Source organism: Mytilus galloprovincialis, chromosome 11 (assembly GCF_965363235.1).
Source record: "Mytilus galloprovincialis chromosome 11, xbMytGall1.hap1.1, whole genome shotgun sequence".
Lineage (NCBI taxonomy): Eukaryota > Metazoa > Mollusca > Bivalvia > Mytilida > Mytilidae > Mytilus > Mytilus galloprovincialis.
Window position 1 is genome coordinate 43980369 of NC_134848.1, and position 26807 is coordinate 44007175.

Here is a 26807-nt window from a genome sequence, read left to right on the forward strand (position 1 = left end):
AACTCGTTAAGATTTTTTACTGGAAATTTTCGGTTTAGTTTTGTTTACAATATTTAGAATCAGAAACGGACAAGTTGTGGTAAGCAAATGCGTAAATATTCCGATCGGTAGTTGTAACAATAAAGGCCATCATTCAAACGTTCTAGCAATAAGGTATTGTAATAGGTATTCTATAAACGCTCACAAGAATAAGATAGTTGATATTGTCCAAAGTATCGATATGGTCCAAACATTGTACACAAACCGATAATCTGTGAGAAAAGGGTCGCTTAATGAATAGTTAAACGTCTGGCAGAAGATAAAGGTAATCATTTACACTTAATGATACACAAGTCAGTAGATACTGAATAATAATATATCTGTGTACCTGAATAAGGCATGACTGTACTTGCCTTTATATTGAATAAACACCGAAGAAAATATACTTGTAGTCAAATAAAAATACAATCTTCAATCAACATATTTTTAGCTATTATGTTTTATTGCGGTCTCAACCTTCGTCGTCATTATTGTGTGTTATTGTGTTTATGTCATAATGATGATCTTAATGACATCCGTCGATGGTAAGTTGGAAAATAATCCACCTGAAACATAAACCATATATCCCGGCTTTGATTGCTGATAAAGTATATGTAAATAGTTAATAGAACACTCATCAATATAACGGTGTTTGAAGGTACACTTATGTAATTAAGGTCTTAAGTTTGGAGTAATCAGACTCATTTCTTCATTTTAGGTTGAAAATCCTAAGGAACATAGGACACAATGATTATCCAGAATGACATCTTTATTGACAGAAACTTGTTTATGATCCTGAGATAGTATTGAAGAAAATTTTACTTATAAATGATTTGTTTTTGTGCCAAGAAAAAGTAAATTCACTCTATGGTTCAATTTTATAAAATTGTGACAATTTTTGCAACTATCCTGGATTTCAACCAAAATGATGTATTCTGAAATTCTCTCATTCCAATCCAGACATGTTTTATCATTTTACATGATTCGGCACCGGGATCAACACTCAGGTACAGTATGTTTTAAACGTTTCCTTTTGAGATATCAATATTAAACCTACATGCAATTTCATGAAATTGGACAGGATGTTATTTATGACCAAATGACCAAATGACGACATGCAGAGTGATGTTATTTACGACCAAACGACGACATGCAGAGTGGTGCCGTTTTAATTGTAAATCATAAATTAAAGATGTCGTTATCACACATTATCTAAAACTATTACTAAATTATTTCATAGACACAAAGATTTCAATATTTTTATGTGGACCTGTAGAAGACTTACTACACACGGGATAGCACATCCTTACAGTTATGTTGTTCACATAGTGTATTATCATATTGTGGTGTACTGTCGTCAATTCATAGAAGGTGTCCGTTGTTGAAATGCGGTTTACATGTTGTAATGTCCTTTTATGTTATTTGTTTAAGTATTTCTGTGCCCATTGTCCTCTAACGTTTGTTTTTTTTCTGTCACCAAATGTTGTCAATATAATTGTTATTTTAACATTGCCGTATACGCTAGATGTTTGGTTAGCTATAAATCTAGGTTCAACCTACCGTTTTTTTGCGACAATTTCCTGTACCAAGTCAGTGGGATAACAAATAGTCCGTTTCTATGTAAGGTGGTGTTTGTTTTTGGTGGGATGCAGTTTAGTGTTTCTGTTTTTCGTTTTTTTACTTCTGAAAGCTGATGTTTTTCTCTCAGTGTTCTGTGATCAGGATTTGTTTTCGCTTAATAGATTTAGGACTTTTCAACAACGGCATACAATTGTTGCTCATTTAAAGAGCCCGTATACATAGCAATAGTGCATTAAAGCACAATAAATATCATTGCAATGATAAATATTGCTGACTGCTAAATGTAGTTATGCTAGATGATGTCGAAATAGCAAGCAAGCCATATGTTCGCTTTAAATTTAAGTTTGATTAAAATTGCAAAAATACCAAATGCACTGTCAAACTCAGATGTCTAAAACAACTGGACAACAATTTGAATTTAAAACATTCAATCGATGGCAATCAACGGCCTTGTTTATGAAAATCAATAAATGAAAAACAGACAGCTATGAATAAACGCGATAAATATAGGCAACAGTAGTATACTGTTGTTCGAAACTCATAAATCGATAGTGAAAGAAACAAATTCGGGATACAAACTAAAACTGAGGGAAACGCATCAAATATAAGAGGAGAACAACGACACAACATAAACACAACATTAAAATGTAACACACACAGAAACAAATTATAATATAGCAATGGCCTTTTTCCTGACTTGGTACAGGTCATTTTAAGAAAAAATGTTGGGTTGAACCTTGTTTTGTGGATTGTCTCCTCAAGAAAAAAAGTGTAACACTTGACAAAACTTCGTACAAATAAGTCAATTATACATTGGAATAACATATTGGCAATATGTATGCAATATGTGAGTAAAGTTGAATTGCATGACAAAAACCAGGAACACCATACGTTGTTGTGTAGAACGACTGATGGAATGACAGACGGACGGACTGACGAATTTTGCTTTCTAATTTTGCAATACACATAAATTAAATGATGATAGTGATCATATGTCATTTACAACAGACCTCAAATGTCATTTATAAGCTATGAACGCCATATACTGCAATGACTGTCCAATTTGTAATATATATATATATAAGTATTGTATGACATTTGAAATTAATCCAGGATTGAAATAGATTTTAAAAGTGCATTTTGTATTAGACAACCATTTAGATATTAATATTTATGTACTGCAACTGTATTGTTCAATACTTTACAAAATGTGCAATTTTAGGTTTTGGTGAACTTGCATGGTTTATTGTTGTAACTTTTTACACAAGATTACCAAGTATTGAGTAAATGGTTTGATTAGGAAAGAGGATTACATTCTTTCAGTAATGTTTGACTCTTATTTCTGTGCTTTGTTGTAATTGTTACTTGATTTTTTTGTCTCTTTCCTGTATTCTTAATTTAGTCAATTACAAATATTTTTTTGTTTTTTTTTCTTATGTAATGTCGATAAAGGAAATTTGAGTGCACATATACTTCTTTTACAAATGTCCCATTTGAGGAAACTGTAGCTTTGTAATTGTCGTTGGTTCATGTTTGTCATATTTGCCCGTGCATACAATATGTTGCACAATTTTTAGAATTCGTTAATTTTCTACATTAAATTGTTTTCAATTTTCCATATCGGAGTCATTTATGTCCGACTACACCGTTTTTCTCATTCTTAAAAGCCGTACTGTTGACGGTAATTGTTTATATGCTATTCATTTGAAACTACTGGAAAATTGTTCCCGTTAGCATTTTCAATTTCTATATAAATAAATTATTTTAATTATATTAGATTTTTTAACTTACCAGATATGAATTTAAAGACTCCATTGGGCGGAAAAGAGTACAGCAAAACATTTTATTTATGTATTTTCGAACGCTTTAACGTATCAACATACCGTTTTTGTACTATTATAATCTGATTAATTTCCTCATGTCACGCACTATGTCCCTTTTATCATGGGTATGCATTACATTTGAACATATTTTACACGCTTTTTTAATATGGTACTTTGAAAAAGCATAAAATTTGCAAATTTCGAGAGTTTTATACAATTAATATGTAAGACTGTTCGTAAATTATGTTGTACATTATGTCCTGTGGTGTCTGTGTTTTGGGTGAAGTTTTTCGTTATTGCTCTGCTGATTGCATGTTAAGTCGACTATCATATTATTTGTTTTATTTGTGAGTTTCTCTGTGATGAGTGTTATTGTGGATACATTTGTTTATGCTGTATTTTTATCACGTAGTGTTTTCATTTAAGTGATGTTTGGAACATAATCATATAAGCGAGAGGTTTGGCTAGTCATGAAACAATGTTGAACCCAGCGTTTTTGTCTTTAATTGTCTTGTATTAAGTGAAGAATATGGCAATTATAATCAAATAGTTCGTTTCTATGTATGTTAGCTCAACTTTTTAATGCATTTCAGTGTTCTTGTTGTTTCTGTGTTTTCCTCCAATATATAATGTATTTCCCTCGATTTTAGTTTGTAACTCGGATTTTATTTCTCTCAATCGATTTATGATATTTGCGGCTGTATTTTACCAAAATTACAACAACAACAATGTGATAAATCCTTTTTTTTTTTTAAATTGCCACATAAGGGAAGGTAAATCAGCTATAAAAGGGAGATAACTCAGATAAAATAATCTTTATAATAGAATCTGTTGTGAATTTGCACATGTTATACTGTAGCAAAGGTAAACGAGTCCGTTTACCCCATTTGTTTTCTTTTTCTTATCTTAAATCATATTACTATCTTCTCATCTTTATTCTTTAATGTCTATGGTGTAGTTTTCTTTTATGATTGCTTTTTCCGTGCATAATCTTTACATAATCTGACAATTTTGCTCACACTTTTGATCATATTTTAAAAAAAGGATGATAGACACTTCATTTTGACAAATTGTCAATATATCCTATGGATTTTGATCGAGACATTTTGTACTGATGGGCCCGTCTACTCTACCCTGCTAGTTATATTGCAATTTTGATTGAGAGTCATACAATTGACAATTGATGGACTAGTAACTAGTGTATGTTCATATGTGCACATAAAGGGAACTTTGATTATCACAGATGCAGTTTAATTCGCCTGCTCGATTATGTGCCAATAACAACAACTACTAACCAGATTTTTTTTATCTACTTCTTAAGGATGTTTGCTACTCTGTTTCAAAATAACAAGCATTTTAAAAGACTGCTATACATTGATAGTTTGAAAATAATGGAACTAAAAAAGCAAAAAAAAGATAAAGGGTTAGTGTGGTTGTTTTCATGGTACAAGTTTTGGCAAATTTGGCGGGAAATAATTATCTCTAGATTTCTCTTTATCTTAACATTGGCGCCTTTTTTTCTCTTTCAAAAATAATGAAAAAATAACATGGATTTTATAAGATTTTCAGAGAAGACATTTTCAACTAATTTCAATCAAATTATGAAAAGAAAAGTAGGGCTATTGGGCAAAATTTGTTAATGGTACTAAAAGGATAAAACCAGAAGATTCCAAAAATCTGACAAAAATTCAAAAACAAGAGGAGCGAAAATCCCTAAGTCAATAACCTAAAACTATCAACAAAACATAATAATCAAACGGCACCATGTTATCAACATTCATAAGGAGAAAATATCATGAATCAAACGCTTTCATTCCGGTTTTTTTATCATTAGTATTATTTCGGGGCCCAACGTTTCTGTATGTTAAGAATGAACTTTGGTGAGGTTTTGGAATAAGTGTCAAATGTACGGGCTCCTTGTTATTTTTCAAGGTAAAATAATTTGCCCCATAACACATTTTTATCTTTTAACAGAAGAGTTAATAGCTCATAAAAGGTCATTTGACAAAATTTAAGCAGATTCTTGATTTTCTTTCTTTTGATTTGAGACCTAAATAATACCATTGCAAATAAACGTAAAAGTTCGAGTCAGACTTCTCTTTCATATTTTATAAATCAAATAGCTCGAAAAGTACCTCCGTGACCTTTCAATATTTTTAATTTATGTTGATCCTTAACTAATACTCTTCCAGCTTAAAGCATCAATTTTGAATTCTTGATTTATTGAATTTTACCGTATACCACCTAAGTACATCCTTAAAGAAACTTGATGAATTTTAAATAAATATGTAAAAAGATGTCTTAATATACATGTCAAAAATTGTTACCGATGTACTCAAACAATTATCAAATCATGAAGAACGGTATACATGTAACGTCAAAAGTCAACTCAATAGTTGGTTCAATAATATCTAGTAAGATTTAAAAATATACATCACAACTTTAGAATAACTGTAAAAATCCTTTGAACAAAATTAGTTTTATTACAGTAATATATTCCCGTACTGCATTACAAGCATACAAGCATTAGCATGATTAACTTATGCTATAGTTGATTGACTGTAAAATTAGAATAGGTTTCAACGCGCATCTGAGCCGTTAGATCGTGTGATCTTATACTATCACTTGGATTCCGGAATTGAAAATAAATACATTCTACTATTTGATGAAATTTTCCTTAATTAATAATCTTTTGTTGATAATATGGAAAAATAATTGAGGACTTAATCAATCAACAAACATGGCGGTTTTATGTTTAAATGGTTTGAGTTGTAGAATTGCATTGCTCCGAAAATGTAAGTAGATCCTGCTCCACATGTGGCACTCGCTCATGTTATTACAAATCCGGTGAATAGTCTAAGTCGGTAGGTCACATTCGTAAACAGGGAAGGGTATAGTAGTTTCGATATAAGGAATATGTCCGATATAATCTGTGAAACAGTTCTTCCATGTGAGTCAACCAACTCGTGATGGCGTCCGTAAAATATACGAAGGGATGATTTCAACTTTACCATTGATTTCAACTTCACCATCAAGATGAGGCAGACTTAGCTCATCTGATATGTCCATTATTTCATGTAGAAGAAATTGAAGTTAAAGTATAAAGTATAAAGCATACAAGTAAGAGGTCTATCTAGAAATAAAACCAAGTTCAACTTTCTGCATAGCGTTTGTACCAATTCTGGAAAGAGACAGTTGTTTCCCATTCGTTTGATTTGTATGAGCATTTCATTTTGTGATTCAATAAGGGACTTTTCGTTATGAATTTTCCTTGGAGTTTGATATTTTTTTTGTTATTTTACACATTGCTGACGTCTTTTCATTCGTGTTAAAAAGCTTATTTATGACGTCAGCATCATGTGAGTTAAGGAATAGATTGGTAAGAAGAGGAGCACAGCTAAATTCCATTAGAATGCCGACATATTGTTTGAAAATACGCCACCTCTAGAATAAGCAATTTCACATAGACTATATAGCTCGGCTTTGATTGTTGATCAAGTATATGTAAATAATTCATGGAGCACTCGGCAATATAACGTTGTTTGAAGAGTCACTTATGTAATTTAGGTCTCGAATGTGGAGAAGACAGATTCATTTTTTCATTTTAGGTTGAAATTTCAAAGCAACATAGAGCAGGCCTATAATTATCCAGGTTAACCTCCTTGGTGAGTCTCATGGAAGTATGAGTTTCAATTGAATATTTAATCCCTAATTAGTTTATCAAGTAATTTAAGTAATGTAATGTGATAACATACACATAAACGATGGAGTGTGGGTTGATCTTCGGGTATACCATTGAGCAATACAATTGGAAGAATGATTTTAACTATCCAAAGACTAGTTTTAGTCATGTTGCTCGTTTTTTGCTTGTTGATTATTTTTTTCCCCAATAACCCTTACCACTATGAAATGACTAAAAAAATATCAGACGGACAAATATTAACTCATACTTTAATTCATTTACAAAGTTATCAAAGGTACCAATTTGATTTAATTTAATACGCCAGACGCGCGTTTCGTCTACATAAGACTCATAAGTGACGCTCAGATCAAAATAGTTATAAAGCCAAACAAGTACAAGGTTGAAGAGCATTGAGGACCCAAAATTCCAAAAAGTTGTGCCTGTTAGGTAATATATGCCTTGGATAAGAAAATCCTTAGTTTTTCGAACAATTTCCAGTTTTATAAACTGGAAATTTAAAACAATGACCATATAACTGATATTCATGTCAACTCCGAAGTGCTGACTACTCGGCTGGTAATACCCCGGGGACGAAACGTCCACCAGCAGTGGTATCAACCCAAATGTGTAAATAGTTATCAAAGGTACCATGATTATGATATAATACGCCAGACGCCCGTTTCGTCTACAACAACCATTACCCTTACCATGATAATATTTTATGTCTTAAAAAATCAAGAATTCCTTAATTATACCACATAAATAACTTATTTTGAATAAATGAAATATAAACAAATATCACTGACCTTTTCAAAATTTATATATCAGATTAACACGGCAAACGCTCAACGACTATTTCAGATCTTTCGTTCCATATTGTTGATTTTCCCTTTTTTTAAACGGTTATGTTACTTTGACATCTTACGGTGTTAATATATCATAATTTATTCGCTATGTCCAGGATTTTCGTGACTTGTTGGATTTTATTTATGTTTTAATAGTAAATTATGAAGTAAAGAATGTCGTGATCAGTAATTACTTAAAACTTGTACTAAATTATTCCATAGACACAACAAATTTGGTTCGAATATAAGTTAACCTGTAGACGACTTATTACATACTGGATATCACGTCCATATGTTTACAGTGATGTTGATCACATAGTTCATAATACTATTGTTGTGTCATGGTGTAAAGTCGTAAATTCATGGGAGGTGTCCGATTTTATTATGTGGTTAATAGGTTGTAATGTCCTTTTATGTTATTTATTAATGTATTTCTCTGTCCATGGTCTTCTTGCGTTTGTTTGTAATGTATTTCTTTCACGTAATGTTGTCAATTGTTTGTATTTGTACCATTGCCATATACGCAGGTGGTTAAGCCAGCTATAAAACCAGGATCAAATAGACCGTTTGTATGTTTGTTGGCGCTTGTTTTTGGTGCAGTTAAGTGTTTCTCTTTTCGGTTGTTTCTTCTTATAGTTGCTATCTTTTCCCAAGTTTTGTTTTGTAACCCAGATTTGTTTTCGCTTTTTCGCTTTATTTCTATTCAACAGCTGCATATAACTGTTGCCTTCATTTACCGAGCCCGTATCAATATCAATAGTGAATTAAAGCACAATAAGCACCATTGCTATACACACTGTTGATTGTAGCCGACTGTTCAGACTAGTTGTCGTCTCAATGGCAAGCTTACCTAATATTCGTTTTATATTCAAGTTTGATTAAAAGAGGGACGAAAGATACCAAAGGGACAGTCAAACTCATAAATCTAAAACAAACTGACAACGCCATGGCTAAAAATGAAAAAGACAAACAGAAAAACAATAGTACACATGACACAACATAGAAAACTAAAGAATAAACAACACGAACCCCACCAAACACTAGGGGTGATCTCAGGTGCTCCGGAAGGGTAAGCAGATCCTGCTCCACATGTGGCACCCGTCGTGTTGCTAATATTCGTTTTATATTCAAGTTTGATTAAAATTGCATAATACCAAATGCAATATCAAACTCAGAAGTAGAAAATCAACTGACAATGACCACGTGACAATGACATGGCAAAGAAATAAAAGGATCAGATGACAAACATCATTATGAACCATATGGAAAACAAAAGGCCCCTAAAACACGGCTGTTATCTCTTATAAAGAGTCGACTTCAGGCTCATAATTTGCCGACGATTTTTTTTTCCAATTTCTCTCTTTCTTTTTATTTCCGTTTAAAAAAATATCATATGCAAAGGGTAACAATTTCTACAATAGGCAGCTACAACAAGAATAAGTCTATTGTTAACTGTGGTTAAGTAGAGCGTATTCGTTGCTCTATTGCTTAGAGACCCCTTATTTACAAAAGCATATATCTGAATGGATGATGATACAGAATCGGTAACAATACAAACAGAAAATTCTACAGCATAAATCAGATACTGATTTTCCTTTATATTACCGTTTATAGAAAATAAGTGTTTTCCAATTATATCTTTAAATCTATAAATAATAATTGTGTGTTTGTTTATTGCATAGTAGAATAATACAATATATTACAAATCTATGATCTTTTGAGCCATTTGTTTAGCAATTGTGCCAATTGCACTGCCCATTACCATCTCTGGCACATACGGTGTCATAATGACATGGTGAATATCCACATTGCTTGTTGGAACGTTGTCCGAATTGCGGAGGATCATACATAGATGGAATCTAAAAATGAAAAACAAACAGCTTGCAAATATACCAGAATTGAAGTTTTTATATTTGCGCCAGACGCGCGTTTCGTATACACAAGACTCGTTAAAAAGTGACGCTCTAAACGTCTGTTATATTTTCAATTTTTGTTTGAAATATGTATTTCATTTCTTATTATATATCATAATCATTTAGTTGTTTCAACAAAATTCCTTTACTACTGACCTTATGCTTTATCAATTGTCATATTAACTGTAAAATATTGTTTGTGATATTAACGTATGATTTTAGTCTGTAAAACGTCAACTTTATAAATGTAAAACTTCTGATGTTATACGTGTGTATTCCACTAGATGTACAAACATGTAGTGTACGTTCAGGAAAATAACACATTAACACAACAATTAAACGGAAGATCGACCAGAATAAATCGCGACTAATTTGGACTGCTACAGGAAATTAGGTCACATTGATTAGCGAATATAATTTAGCCTTGTAACAACCAACATAGGCCAATACAATAAAAAAGCATACCTCGCAATCACAGTTCTCTTCATATTTTCCTGCAATGCCTTCTAACAATTTGTTCGTTGCACTGGAAGCATCAACTTGGAGTTCACATAAGTTATGATGCATTTTGTCACCATATACAGAGACTGAAAATAGATAATGTCATCATTACACTAGTACACATTTTTTGTTTGGTTAATCAAAAGAAATACTTCAAACGAACCGTCACTGACAGCACCCAGAATTGATAAGATTGCCCACAATCAAGATATATAAACTAAATATTTTGGAACCCTTTAAAAAAATCGAATGAAAAACTGTAAAACCTACATGCTATGTGATGATTCATGAAAGATTAACACAAGTTATCTGCAACAACAAATGGTACGTTTCCGAACTTAAATGGATTGTAGTATTATGTTTTTTTAATTACAAACGGAATTAACTCTACGTCTTTTTCTGGAGCCTTTTCTATTAAGAATACTGTTAACAAATAAATATTGTTTTGATGTGTACTTTTTCAAATCATTAACAAGCCTGCAAAAGTTTCTTATACGACACAGTGCATCAACATCGACAGTGCATTTACCTGAGAGAATATAGCTTGATCCCACATTCAAAACTACAGGTCCACACATAGAAGTTCCTTTTGGTGTCACGAGTGTTGTTTTATTGGACAATGTATCATACGTCCCTTTCCCCTGGTAAAGAAAGATTGTGAAAAATATGTATTTATAAAGATTATATTGTATTATTGCTATTTTACGAAATTTTCCTTTGGTCTTGCTGACTGAGTATTTTCTTTCTCAGCTGAGTTTGACAGTTTTTTTCTTGAAAAGAGTGTTTGCACTAACATTTGGTCAGTTAGGTTTTCGGCAGGAATAATTGAATTGTAATACTAAAATACCACCCTTTTTAAAGGAACAAGTGGATAAGAGCAGTCTTTGCATAACTACTCCAGAACAGCAAAAAAAAAATAACAAATCAACCTCTACCCTTACCCCAACCTCACTAATACTATAAAGAAAACTATGTGACGATAACAATAATTTTATCAGTTTAATAAATTTAGTACTTACTTTATAGAACTTTGTCACGGATGTTTGGTAATTTTTGTCATAATCATTCTCTGAAAATGATTCAATTTTAGCCTCAACGACTGAAATATAAAGAAAAATATATTTATTCATGCGATTGTACCTGTTAAGAACGATTGGTCTATATGACTGCAAATAAACAAATAGACAAATATATCCAAAAAGACTTTCTTAGTTGTTTTCGCACATATGCTTACCCCTAATAAAACTACTTAAACGTTTGAATTATTTTTTTTGCATTTAAATGTTAACCTTGTTACATAAAAATGATCGTTTTAATAGTGGACAACACGTGACATACCAAGTGACACATATTCTTTAAACATTTGATCGTGATATGTCATAGGTGTCATGCCGACTAACTTCACGTCTGACGTTAATGTCAAATATTGTTGCAATTGTCTACACTTCATAAAAAATTGGAAATGTTTTGCTTCCATGTTCATTTAAATAATCTCATCATAGATACAAGGCTGGAAATTTTATAGTTAGGCCAGACGCATGTTTCGTCTATAAAAGATTCATTAGTGACGCTCAAAAAGAAAACAATGTTGAAAGGCCACGAAGTTGAAGAGTATTGAGGACAAAAAATCCTAAAAGATTTGCCAAATACAGCTAATGTTATCTATTACTGAGGAAGACACGCTTTAGTATTTAGGTGATCATCCTTTCGGTAGGTAGAACATATTTCTATTTTATGATTTACTTTTACGACGTATGGTAAAGAGAAACAAAGGCAGTCTTTGTGTACACGAAACAATGGTTAAATAACCCGACAATGTGTGAAGTCAGGATATCCGATGCATGTATTGTACGCTGATTTTTATTTTTATTTAAACGAATCATGTGTTTGTGGTTAGTAGGGTATGTTGTACACTCTATTATACTTAAAATTCATTTTAGTCTTTTTTTATACATGTATAGACGAAATTACTGACAAAGTGAATGTTCCTTAAACGTTATTGAATTTCCGATACTAATTATTACCTATTTTAAAATACCTATCAATTTTAAAATTTAAGGATTAATACTGAAGGAATGCAATAGTAACGTGGACTATGCGGTATTGGTTTTGGTCAATGTTGAACGCCGTAGAGTGACCCATAGTTGTTAACTGCTTTGTCATTTGAGTCTCATGTAGAGAATTATCTCATTTGCAATTGTACCACACATTATTATTTTCATACTCAACAATTTTCGTTGTTTTTCAGTTTTATTTTTGAACATTATGTCATGGCTCAATGGGCATAGAGACTTGTCTTAAATATGCATACAAGCGATAAGTACCAATTTCTTATTGATTAAAACCCAATTATTAAAAGATTTTTCCTTCTTAGTTAGCAAGCTTCATGTGAGTACGTTTATTACATTTGGCGTATTTTTTCACAATTTAACTTCAAAACGCCGTTATTTATCAAATGAACACATTTTGAATTATAAGCACTACTATAGTAATGTATCAGAAGTGCTTAATCAAACTGAAAAAATATTCTGAAAATAAACATATGTTTTATCATATCATACCAAACGGTTTTCATCACTGGATAATTTTTTGTGTGAATGGGTTTATGTAGTGTGGGCTTTGCTCTTTTATGAAAGCCGTACGGTGAAGTATATTTGTTAATTTCTGTGCCGTTTGGAGAGTTGTCTCATTGGCAATCATATCCCATCTTCTTTGGTTTGTCTCCACATTCCGGTCCTTCATCAATATCAAGATAATAATTGAAATAAATTCAGTAGAAAATATAGTTAAATTGAAAAATGAAAATAAAACATTGACATATTTTGTCAAGCAAAACAAATAAAATATGAAAGGCGATTCTAAACGGTTTGTGATGCAATAGATAAATTAATGATGCATTTCATAACATCGACGAATTTGTTTCATATTTTCAAGCTTGAATATACCATAATTTTAGTTTTAAATCATTTAATAAGCTTTTGATACCATAAGATCATAAAGAGTACACCAACTAATTTTACGAATCAAACGAAAAGTATTGCGATATGACTTCACGAACAAAATAACAATGTCACGAACAGATATTAACAACAAAGTTGTTAAAAAAGGATACACTAAAAAAATTAAAAAAACCCATGTGAAACTGCTCACTGATGATACCCTCGCCCCAACTGGATAATTTGAATAGCGTAAACTATGTAAGTGTTATAATGGAAGATGTTGCGTGATAAATCTGAAAACGCATCACACTGTAAAGCTGACTTATAATAAACCCTGAAATCAAATTTAAAAAATCCTTATGATGTAGTTTCTGAAAAAGATGTGACGAAATTTATAATAATTGGACGGATACACGTTCGAACGGACAGACAGAGGTAAACAGTTTTTCCATACTTTTTCAAAGCGGTGATAAATTTTGCATAAAGTTTTTTTATTGTTTAAATCAATACTCTCTTACCTATTGGGCTGTCACAAACTATTTGCTGCGTATAAGGGGCTGGACATCCACACTGCTCTGACATTGCGAATAAACAGATCACCAGAAAACTTGAATACATCATCATGGTTCTCATGTTGTTAATATCGAGAATGAGAATCTGTAAAAACCAGTAGCTTCCTGTATTGAATATTGACAATTGATATACGAAATTAATTTCAGGAATACCCAGTTACTCTTGGCGGTTTTATTATAAAAGCTCAACAAAAAAAATCATGGAAATAATCTTCAATCAAATAAATTAGGGAGGAAAAGAGTATACAAATTTTGTTAACAGATATGTGAATGCAATTTATGTTATTTAACCAGATAGTGTAGACATTAACAGAGGATTATTAACAATTACATTCATGCTGATGTTTTAAACAGTTCATGATTTCTATTATGTCCACATATTATCTTAGTATAGTTTATTTTATTTTTACTATGAAAATTAGAATGAGACGAAAAGTTAATGAATTTAAAAATAACACTTTTCATAATATAAAATTAACGCATATACAAACGATCAAATTACAAATGCTTTGGACAGTCAAACATGTTTAAAAGACGACCAAACTCTCGCCAAAAACCCATCCTACCGCAAAAATAATAAACAAGATAAGATAATGAAACACAATGAATATAACCTGACTTAGACAATATATAAACACTGACAAATCCCGGGATGGATATGACTTGTGATAATTTAAACACATAAATATAAAATAAGTTATTTAAAAATCGCCTTAAAAACACACGTTTTGTGCACATCTGACGAATAACTTACAATACTTGGTCCGTCATTTTCTGCAAATAATCATGAAGTTGTCAAGTCATCATATTGTTTGTACAATTAAAATGAAATTAATGGTATTCAAATAATTTTCAATTTCTTATCTTATTCAATGGTTACTATACATGCTATAGTAACGTTAAAAGTAATGTCACACTAAAACTTTATGTACGTGAAAAAACTTACCAAACAAGTGAAGTTAGCTGGTTAGTAATAATTGCACAAAAAAACAGCAGTTTTATAAGTTAAGTTTACTTACACCTTTTCCGCCCATGGACGGAACTATTAGTAGTATATCAGTAAACAATTTAACAAGTCAACATATTTGTGCATTGTCAAAATTATCACCGGACACAAGCTGTTTCCTTTTTCGTCATTGGCAGTTAAATTTTGTATTGTTTTTATTTTTATTTTTAATTCTATAGTTTTAGACTGTTATATAAAGTTTTCTGAATATTTTCAATTGATATTCTCATGATTATTGATATATCTATCGTACATTTCTTGTTGAGAATAGACCACACAACATCCACAATACCTTTTATTCCTATTAATTGAAAATTTAAATTACCACATATCACAATTGTATTTATATTGGTAAATAATTATATACATATGGTGGTATGTGTAATTATGATTTGATACATTTCATTATCAATAAAATTATATAACTATATAAGTTTGATTATTTGAGTCTTCCTTATATTTTCATATGATGTAATTGAAAGTTATGTACATCTTTATAATTGAAAACAATTTCATCATTTGATATGGGACTTTCTGTTTTGTATAATATCCTTACAGTTCGGTATTTTTCTTATTTTATTTTGAAAAATCTTTTTATTGAGTATTTTATCAGAACCTTTATTCTTTTATAATTTTCACAACTAACAGTATGTTAAACCTTTTCGACAAGTGCATCAAATTTGTCTTTTATACACAACGGTTTTAAAAATTGAATTGTGTCGTTCCGAGCATACATGAAGTATTTGCGAGATTTTTGTGAATCCTAATTCATGTGAATGACATTTCCATGTTCCATGTGCAGGAACAAAAACAATTATATCAATAAAATTTTGTATTGAATTACTAGGAAATTAAAACAACCGACAGAGGAAATTCAAATAAAATAAACACCATTCAGATCTTGACATATAATTTATCAATACTAAGAATCTCTAAGTAAAAATAATATCGATATATTCTGTATTCAGTATCGTCACACATTTCCCCCAAAATTATAATCGTATCGATCAACTTTAATTATAGAAAAAGCATATGTGGTATGATTACCAATGAGACAATTCTCAACAAGAGACCAAAATGACACAGAAATTAACAATTATAGGTCAACGTATGGCCGTCAACAACGAACACAGCCCATACCGCATAGTCAGCTATAAAAGGTTTAAAGCCATTTATCTGAAAATCAAGGAGGTGACATATAAGTTTCTATACGGTATGAAATCAGTATGCATTTTTGGACATTATGTTATTTTTTTTTATTTTTTTCTTCGTATAAAAGATCATCGCCATTTGCTGAAAAAAATAAAAAGATCATCAGGAAAAAAAGGCATTTTTCTTATATATATATATATATATATATATATATATATATGCAAATTTCTACCTAACACTGACGTTTTCCTTAAAAAATTACATCATATTTCGATCATTTTGACATTTGCCAAGGACGAGCAATTAAGACTTTTTTACCTTAAGATTTTAAATTTTTGTTATTTCCGTTTGATAAGTGACGTATTACTTCACCATACTTTTTATTATTACCTAAATGTGTGAATGACAGTGAAAAAACAGTTCAAATTTGATTTTTATTATTTTGAAATTAGCTTTAAAGGAGATCTTGGAATATAGGCCTCGAGCATCATTGCAGTAACATTTATAGTCGACATGCGCATCTAGTGCATAAAACTTTGTATCTTTATGTTAATTTTCCCTTGGTTACTGTGAAAGATCCAGGTGATAATGAAATTATTAGTCAATGAAATCTTTTAAGATTTAAACAACAAAAACATTTCATGTTTAATTAAGTTTTAGTATTGACTATTAATATTTGATGTGATTTCCAATAATAAAACCCATTCACAATAATATTCAATTTAATATTCAGGTTTAATTTTAGTAACTTTGAAAGAAAAACAGAGTATTAATGTCACACATAAAGTTTATGTACGAGAAAAGATTTACTAAACAAGCTGGCTGGTTATAAGTAATTGTTACCACAATAATTGCATAACTACAGCAGTATTATTAGTCAATTTTACATATACGTCTTCCGTCCGTGAACGGAAATAATAGTAATTTATCAGCGTACAATATAACAGGTCAATATGTGTTCATTATCAAACTTATCACCGGACACAAGCTGTTTCCTATTGCGTCGTTAAAATTAAAATGTTAAAATGCTTTCATATTTATTACTATTTCTAAAAATAATCTTTTATCTAATTACCGGACACAAGCGGTTTCCTATTTCGTCGTCAAAATTAAAATGTTATAATGTTTTTATTTTTTTTTTTATTTCTAAAAATAATATTTAATCTAAGTTTTCTGAAGAGCTCCAGTGGCGGAACCAGGGGGTGCCAGGGGTTGGAATCAACTTTTTTGACGTTTGAAAATGGCTTGCTCCACCCCTCAGCTCATTTAATATTATTGATACATCCGTTGCACATTTTTGTTGATAATAGTCCGTCTACCTCAACATACAATTATGGTATGAGTAAGATGATTATCAACATACAATTATGATATGAGTAAGATGATTATCAACAAAGTTATATTAATATAAAGGATTGATTTTTTAAGGTTTTCTTTCCAATTTCATTTAATATAATTGATACATTTGTTGCACACTTGTGATACATGAGAAGTGTCGGTTATTTTAATTTTTAAGAAAGTTTACGAGTGGTGTTATGTAATTAATTGTGTATTATTATTACATACATAATAAATATAGGTTATAACATGGCATTTTTCATATCGGACCCCTTATCATCCCTAGGTCATGATATCAGCCCAAGAGCCGATAGGCTCGAGGGATGATTTTGACCATGGGTTGATAAGGGGTCTGATATGAAAAATGACATGTTATGTTCTTTTTATTATTTTCTTCAAAAGAAGACGTACAGACAAAAAGTTTTTTTAAAACTTTGAAAAAATGCTTTTATTGTATTATTTGTTTTGCATTTTTTAATAATATATTTTCATGATTTCTTATATTTTATTTGTATCCAACTTTGTTATGTTTTACACAAAGAAACGTACACGTCAGGTATATTTTCTGGAATTTGCCGAATGACGTCGAAATGTCATTCGATAACGTTCCTGCAAACCATGCGATAATAAGCGGAAGCAGTTGATATGAAACGGAAGCAGTTGATATAAACCGGAAGTAGTTGATACCAAAAGTCATATCACACGACTAAGGCAATCTTCAAACTTTATGAATAAATACATGTACAAATTAGTTTTATTATGGGGTTCACTTATACCATTACTTTGTATGAGTATATCATAAATATAAATTATATCTATTTAGATAATTATCAACCATGTAAAAAAAAATATGTGAAAGTACATGTTTAAAGATATATATCTTCTAGCATGTTTTTATCCTGAAAATAAATATTGACATACAATTTTTCAAGCAGTTTTTTTTATCAAATTTAAAAGTTACTTGGTGTTAATCATGGAACATGCAAGTGATGGGCAAGGTTATTTTGATAGTCTTCCATTTTGTTTTGCATATTGACATTAATTTCATATTCATTTTCCATTCTTATTCATTTTCACATTCGCAATTTTGATTCATTGAAAAACTACATTCATACATTTATCCCTTTAATTTCCTGTTTCAAAATGTCATTTTGATTTTCATTTCTCATTTCGATTTTAATTTGACATTTTTTACTTCAATAATGCAGAATAAATTCCCACCCAGAATTCAGCAGGTATTCCTATATGGATGATTGTCTTGACAATCATACCACATCTTCTTAATATTAAATTCCCCATTTTAATTTTAATTTTAAAACTGAAACTTTGAAATTATTTTGGCTATACTTTATTTTACATACTTCATTCGATTCTGACAAGGACAATTTTTATTCATTATTAGAAATTATCCATGCATTGGCCCAAAAAACTTCCCCATCTACCAAAAAAAGGATAAACAAAGATAAAGAAACATGATCAATATAACCGGACTTGAACAGCATCATCATAACTTACCAAAAAAAGTAAATTCTATATATTTGAAATGCAACAAAAAGGTTTTTCACACTAAGAAAAAATATAAGGATAGAACAAATCAATTATTTACCTGATATGTGTTGGTCCTATTTAATATTGCGGTGCCAAACATGTGTGTATCTGTCTATATATATACCATTTGTGTTCCTATTTAGGCATACTTATCTATGACCAGGTACTAAATTGGGCAATTACGTAAATGCATTATGTAAAACATATGTCATTTGAATAAAAGTCTAGCTTTTAAAATTGATGTCACAAGAACAATTATTTGTTTTTCTTTTTAAATCCCCGCTGTAATCTAAAATATCGTAATTACCACTTAAGTGCGGTTACAATAGTGTAAAAAATCGTTTAGATTTCGAGTGAAAATGCTTGAAATTACGTCAATCAACATTTTCTCATTGTCATTTCAATTACACCGCTTTTAAATAGCAAATATACAGAAATGTCTCTGTGTAACAAATCAAAATACTTTGGCCATAAATATTTATTGCGTAGACACAATAACGGCCTTCTCATCCTAACCGTAATTGTGTGGTATAAGTCATTATATCGTGGTAATTATGTTTATCAAAACAGATTACATTCATATACATGAAATTACATATAATTTTTAGTTTCTTTTTTTTTTAATAATTTCAAATGTACTTTTACAATCTATTGTTTATTTTCATTTTATTGCTGCTAAGATATGCATTTATTTGCTAGTTTTCAATTCAAGTACTTTCCGTCAACCAATTATACCACATCTCTTATCGGGGTCTGGCAAAATTTGGAAATAATTCTGGTCCCCATTAAGTTGGAAATAGTCATATCGTATCATATATGTAACATATATAGTCCGACATTTGTTTATTGCTTTTACTAACAATAAGGTGATCGAACAGTACAGTGTGATTTGATTTTGATGGGATGGTTTATGTCACCTTTTGGACGAGCAGAATATATATGAATACTATAAATACTGGCTCAGTTCTCAGAGAAAATAAAGAAATAAGGCCGCCTTTAAGTGGAAAATAATTAACGGCATACAATTGTTTCTAATTCAAAGAGCCCGTATAAATATCAATAGTGCATTAAAGCACAATAAATATCATTGCAATGATAAATATTGCTCACTGCTAAATTAAGTAATGCTAGATGATGTCGAAAAAGCAAGCAAGCCATATATTCGTATTAAATTCAAGTTTGATTAAAATTGCAAAATGTCAAATACACTATCAAACACAGATGTCGAAAAAACCGGACTACAATTTTTAATTTAAAACATTCAATCTATGGCAATCAACGGCCTTGATTATGAAAATCAATAAACGAAAAACAGGCAGCTATGAGTGAACGCGATAAATATAGGCAACAGTAGTATACTGCTGTTCGAAAGTCATAAATCGATAGTGAAAAAACAAATCCGGGATACAAACTAAAACTGAGGGAAACGCATCAAATATAAGAGGAGAACAACGACACAGCATAAACACAACATCAAAATGTAATACACACAGAAACAAACTATAATATAGGAATGGCCATTTTCCTGACTTTGTACAGGACATTTTAAGAAAAAAATGTTGGGTTGAACCTAAATTTGTGGATTGTCTCCTCAAGAAAAAAAGTTTAACACTTGACAAAACTTCGTACAAATAAGCAAATATTCATTGGAACAACATATTGGCAATATGTATGCAATATGTGAGTAAAGTTTGATTGAATTATTGCATGACAAAAACCAGGAACACCATACGTTGTTTTGTAAACGACGGATGGAATGACAGACGGACAGACTGACGAATTCTGCTTTCTAATCTTGCAATACACATAAATTGAATGATGATAGTGATCATATGCCATTTACAACAGACCTCAAATGTCATTTATAAGCTGTGTATGCCATATACTGCAATTATTGTCCAATTTGTGATAAATATACAAGTATTATATGACATTTGAAATTAATCGAGGATTGAAATAGATTTTTAAAGTGCATTTTGTATCAGACAATCATTTAGATATTAATGTTTATGTACTGCCACTGTATTGTTCAAGACTTTACAAAATGTACAATTTAAGTTTTTGTGAACTTGCATGGTTTATTGTTGTAACTTTTTATACCCGATTACCAAGTATTGGGTCAATAGTTTGATTAGCGAAGAGAATTCCATTCTTTCAGTATGTTGGATTCTCATTTCTGTGCTTTGTTGTAATTGTTACTTGATTTTTTTTTCTCGTTCCTGTATTCTTAATTTAGTCGATTACAAATATGTCTTTTTTTTCTTACGTAATGTCGATAAAGGAAATTTGAGTGCACATAAACTTGTTTTACAAATGTCCAATTTGAGGAAACTGTAGCTTTTTGGTTGTCGTTGGTTCATGTTTGTCATATTTGCCTGTGCATACAATATGTTGTACAATTAATTCGTTAATTTTATACATTAAATTGTTTTCAATTTTCCACATCGGGGTCATTTATAACCGACTACACCGTTTTTCTCATTCTTAAAAGCCGTACGGTTGACGGTAGTTGTTTATATTCATTTCATTTGAAACTTTACTAGGAAATGTTCCCATTAGCATTTTCCATTTCTATATAAATAAATTATTTTGAGTATATCAGATTTTTTAACTTACAAGATATGAATTTACAGATTCCATTGGGCGACAACGAGTACAGCAATGTATGTATTTTCGAACGCTTTAACGTATGAACATACCGTTTTTGTACTATTATAATCTAATTGATTTCCTCAATTCACGCACTATGCCCCTTTTTATCATGGGTATGCATTACATTTGACCATATTTTACACGCTTTTTTAATATAGCATTTTGAAAAAGTTGATAAAATCGGTCAAGATAATTTTTTAATAAAATTTGCAAATTTCGAGAGTTTTATACAATTAATGTGTAAGACTGTTCGTAAATTATGTTGTACATTATGTCTTGTGGTGTCTGTTGTTGGGTGAGGTTTTTCGTTATTGCTCTGGTGATTTCATGTTAAGTACATTATCATATTATTTGTTTTATTTGTGAGTTTCTCTGTGATGAGTGTTATTGTGGGTATATTTGTTTATGCTGTATTTTTATCACGTAGTGTTTTCATTTAAGTGATGTTTGGAACATAATCATATAAGCGAGAGGTTTGGCTAGTCATGAAACAATGTTGAACCCAGCATTTTTGTCTTTAATTGTCTTGTATTAAGTAAAGAATATAGCAATTATAATCAAATAGTTCGTTTCTATGTATGTTAGCTCAACTTTTTGATGCATTTCAGTGTTCTTGTTGTTTCTGTGTTTTCCTCCAATATATAATGTGTTTCCCTCGATTTTAGTTTGTAATTCGGATTTTATTTCTCTCAATCGATTTATGATATTTGAGGCTGTATTTTACCAAAATTACAACAACAAAAATGTGATCAATCCTTTTTTTTTTTAAATTGCCACATAAGGGGAGGTAAATCAGCTATAAAAGGGAGATAACTCAGATAAAATAATCTTTATAATAGAATCTGTTGTGAATTTGCACATGTTATACTGTAGCAAAGGTAAACGACTCCGTTTACCCCATTTGTTTTCTTTTTCTTATCTTAAATCATATTACTATCTTCTCATTTTTATTCTTTAATGTCTATGGTGTAGTTTTCTTTTATCATTGCTTTTTCCGTGCATTATCTTTACACAATCTGACAATTTTGCTCAACTAATAAGCACGAAAAAATCAAGGTTGCCCACACTTTTTATCATATTTTTCAAAAAAGGATGATAGACACTTCATTTTGACAAATTGTCAATATATCCTATGGATTTTGATCGAGACATTTTGTACTGATGGGCCCGTCTACTCTAACTTGCTAGTTATATTGCAATTTTGATTGAGAGTCATACAATTGACAATTGATGGACTAGTAATTAGTGTATGTTCATATGTGCACATAAAGGGAACTTTGATTATCACAGATGCAGTTTAATTCGCCTGCTCGATTATGTGCCAATATCAACAACTACTAACCAGATTTTTTTTATCTACTCCTAGAATGTTTGCTACTCTGTTTTAAAATAACAAGCATTTTAAGAGCTTGTATCACAGAAAACCATTCAAAATTTGAAAAATCGTCCAGGAGGTTGGTTAAAATTTTTCCAGCAAATGAAGTTTTTTCATATCTTAGGTTCAATGGAAACCAGAAAATATATATGAGACTTCTCTGAATTGCGTCTATTTTTCAGTAACAAGCTAATTTGCATAATTGGACAAAATTAGCCAAAAATTCCTTCAAATATATGTTTATTTGAAAGTACTTTAAAAGTCACCAAATTAGTTCTATTGGGGTTCTAACCATTTATATTGTGGAAATATATGTAAAAGATCATAAATTACGCATTTATAAAGCATTTTCCTTTTTTTGCACACTTAAAGGGTGCTCTCTTTAATGCCTTATTTTGTATAAGTCAATTACTAGCCAAGTTCAAGTCGCTGGTTTTCGAAAAGGTGAAGACAGAAATACATGAAATAAATTTCTTTCCACAAATTTTTATTGGATTAAAAAAATATAAAAAATCCACCCATGGCAAATTAGTAAAAATATCCTTATTTTTTGTTCTAAAACCCCACCTCAAGCCTTTTCCCACATTTTTAACTAAACAAATTTTGGGCATATATCAAACCAAACATGATGTTATTATCAATTTAAATGTTCAATTTTGAACATTTTTAAAAATTTTATTCATATAAAACAATTTGCAAAGGTATAACATATAAATAAATAAGATATTGTAGCTTTCACTGAATGATTGTTATCAAGAGTTATCTCCCTTTATATTGTTCTCCACACTACTATAAAGGAGGTAACTGCTCAGATCATGAGATGCAGACTTCCCTGAAACTAGCAACTAAGCCTTTTTGTGATAGTAGGACCTTACATAAGCTGTTTGGGTGACATAAAGATACATCACAATTTATATTGATGTCAATGCTGCAATGTGAAGAGACAAGTCAAGAGTTTTCTCACATTTTGTCAGCTCAGAGCTTTGCTATGTTTGCATGAAAATGTCCTGTCATTGAGTGTCAGATAATGAGATATTACAAAAACGTAGAGCTGACACCAAAAGATAATGTTGAGGCTAAGTGGAGAAGGAATTTAGTTTGCTGTTGCTATTATGACCACAACGAACGTCTAGTTTAAAGCAGATCTTGAATTTCGTACAGAAAACTGAACAGAAGCATACAGCATGTACATCAGGCAAATAATAATTATATATAAAATACAACAAATGAATCATTGGTTGCATATCTTTTATTAAGAACTAAAGTAGGGTCAGCCGATACACATCCAACATAACCAGGGGGTTGCAAAAGAGGGGGGGTCGGTTCATATTGTAACGGAGGGGGTCGGTGAGGGCACCTCCCGGGACGTGAAGTGGCCAGTACTGCTCCTATTCGACCATCGGGATACCTGATATCAGATTATGGCTGAACAACAGACAAGAAATCAAATGAAAACTATATTTTATTTACAAATATACAATAATTGCATGAATTTAAACAAAGTCGGAAAAAAACAGGAGTCAGAAAACTTTCTAAACTGAAGTTCCAAAAAAAAGTAATTTCAAATGTAAAAATGAAATAAAGTGTTCCCAGAGTTAGTCTTTTAAGTAAAATAAAGTAAATTTGCTTCGCGTTGTGTTTTAAAGTAGTAAAATTGCACCAAAAAGGGGTGACGAACTCTGGCGAACTGCACCGAAGTGGTGGCTAACTCTAGACTCGAGTGGTACTAATTTTAGTTCCGGCGAGTATTTGGAGGCCTGTGCAAGGCCGACTCCGACTGAATATCAAATGATATCTTAAACTTGTCATTAATCAGGAAAACTTTAACAGAAAAGGTACTGATGAAAAGTTGAATAAATGAATATTCTTAAAACATGATAAAAGCATCAAAAGTTAAACAATGAAACAGTTAAATTAACAATCTTTACTTTTATCCTACTCTATTTAAATCAAATATAACTTAAAATAAACATTTAAATACTAAATAATTAATCCGTCCAAATTAAGGGGAATTAACCTGAACACACCAAGGCACATCTATTACAATATAAAACTGGACGACTGTATCTTTAGTCCATGTAACCTCCCAGTGGAAATTTCTGTCAAGGGCAGACCTGTGATATAACATGTACAATATTTATAATTATAAAGAAATTTAACTGCAGCTGTAATCCTTTTACAGTTTGGGATTACAAATACAAGTCCAGTGTCTCTGCCGAACCTAATTTATAAGAAAATCATTCCTAGGAAGAGGGGGTGATTTTCTCGGTAACAGTCACCAGGAACAGTCTATCCTTTATAGTATAAAAAGTACCTGCAGTCACAATACATATTATACCATCTGACATATAGATATAGAAAGATGTGGTATGAGTGCCAATGTCAGAGACAACTCTCCATCCAAGTAACAATTTATAAAAGTAAACCAATATACAAGGTACGGCCTTCAACACAGAGCCTTGGCTCACACAAAACAGCAAGCTGTAACTGGCCTAAAAAATTACTAGTGTAAAACCATTCAAACAGAAAAACTTGGAATGGTCTGATCTACATAAAAACGAGAAATGTATGTACATAAATATTTATATCATGAATATAATATTGGCAAGATATATAATAACACATGTAGATTTACATTGTACATATATTTCAATAGTTAATACTTTTTATACCCGTTAATGGGACTTATTATGGTATAACTTTGTCTGTAGGTCTATCATTCTGTCAGATATGGCATTGAGAAGTTATTAAACTTTCATTTTTTAAACAGCAACATGGGCTAATGGCGAAGCTGATCAATTGTCTCTTACATTGCAAACTGCATGACATACACTGTACAAATGTATGCACCAAAACTCTATTTTAAGCATTATATTTCAGTAGAATTTTGGATAATGTTGCAAGATTATTTGGTAAACTAAGGGCTCAAGTAATTTACTATCAAATACATAAATGGGGCATATGAAAGTCAATCTAATGATAAAAGTTTCCCAAATCAAAAACATTGGTGATATATATATACATGTATATATCCTTCATATGTATTATCAACATTACAATAACAGCTGTAGTACATGTAGTACATGTAGTACATCTATGTCAAGCTCAAAATTGTTCCTTATTATTCGTATAAACTGGGAATGAATTTAACAAAAACAGCGGTTGCCATTTATTCTTGTCTGCCATATGTTTTTTTTGTAAATTGTTTTGATATGAAAATATGCTGTCTGTCTGTCTGTTGTCATTGATTCTTGCCTGTCAAATATTGTTTTTTTGTAAATTGTTTTGATATGAAAATATATTGATTTTTGTCTTGTCTGTCTGTCTGTCTGTCGTCTGTCTGTCCGTCCGTCAGTAGAAAATTCACACAAATAATCTGTTTTTCACCTTTTTTTATTGGTACAAGTACATGTATGTACTTTTATAATGACAGGTTACATAACAAGTACAAATTATGTTACGTCTGATTCAATCAAACATGTCTAATACCCAGTTTTCACACCTTTTATATATATAATTATTCATGATGCTTAAACATATTGACTTGATATGTATTACAATACACCATGCCAAATTATAGATTATTTTAAGTATATAGCATTTTATTCCAGTATAAAGACATTTTAAGCAAGAGGGGACTATGTATTTCTATGCAGGATACTATACTCCGTCACTCTCATAATTATTCTCATGATTTAAATTCGTTATTTTGAAAATGAGTATTTAAACGGCCTAGTCAAGATCAGATGTGCATTTTGTGTTACATGAAGTCAAAAATGAGTATCACCTCAGGGAAAAACTCTTTTGATATTTTGGTTCAACAATGGCTTAAATTATGAAAAATTGCCATTGTTAGTCTAAC

The 26807-nt window shown here is 30.9% G+C and overlaps 1 protein-coding gene across 7 annotated transcripts; it reads right to left on the bottom strand.

Moving 5' to 3' along the window:
* Positions 1 to 9602: 9602 nt before the first annotated feature.
* Positions 9603 to 19004, bottom strand: LOC143052230 (metalloproteinase inhibitor 3-like). 7 transcript variants are annotated; one of them, XM_076225215.1, is made up of 6 exons: positions 18977 to 19004; positions 13821 to 13959; positions 11383 to 11462; positions 10893 to 11004; positions 10328 to 10449; positions 9603 to 9808 (listed from the first exon to the last, which is right to left on the bottom strand). In XM_076225215.1, exons 2-6 carry the CDS (start codon positions 13933 to 13935, stop codon positions 9680 to 9682), a joined length of 558 nt encoding a protein of 185 aa, XP_076081330.1. In that variant the 5' UTR covers positions 13936 to 13959; positions 18977 to 19004; the 3' UTR covers positions 9603 to 9679. The 7 variants fall into 7 exon arrangements, with proteins under 7 accessions (XP_076081330.1, XP_076081331.1, XP_076081333.1 ...); XM_076225216.1 differs by lacking the exon at positions 18977 to 19004 and adding an exon at positions 14894 to 15023; XM_076225218.1 differs by lacking the exon at positions 18977 to 19004 and adding an exon at positions 14894 to 15002 and having other exon boundaries at positions 13821 to 13979.
* Positions 19005 to 26807: the final 7803 nt, after the last annotated feature.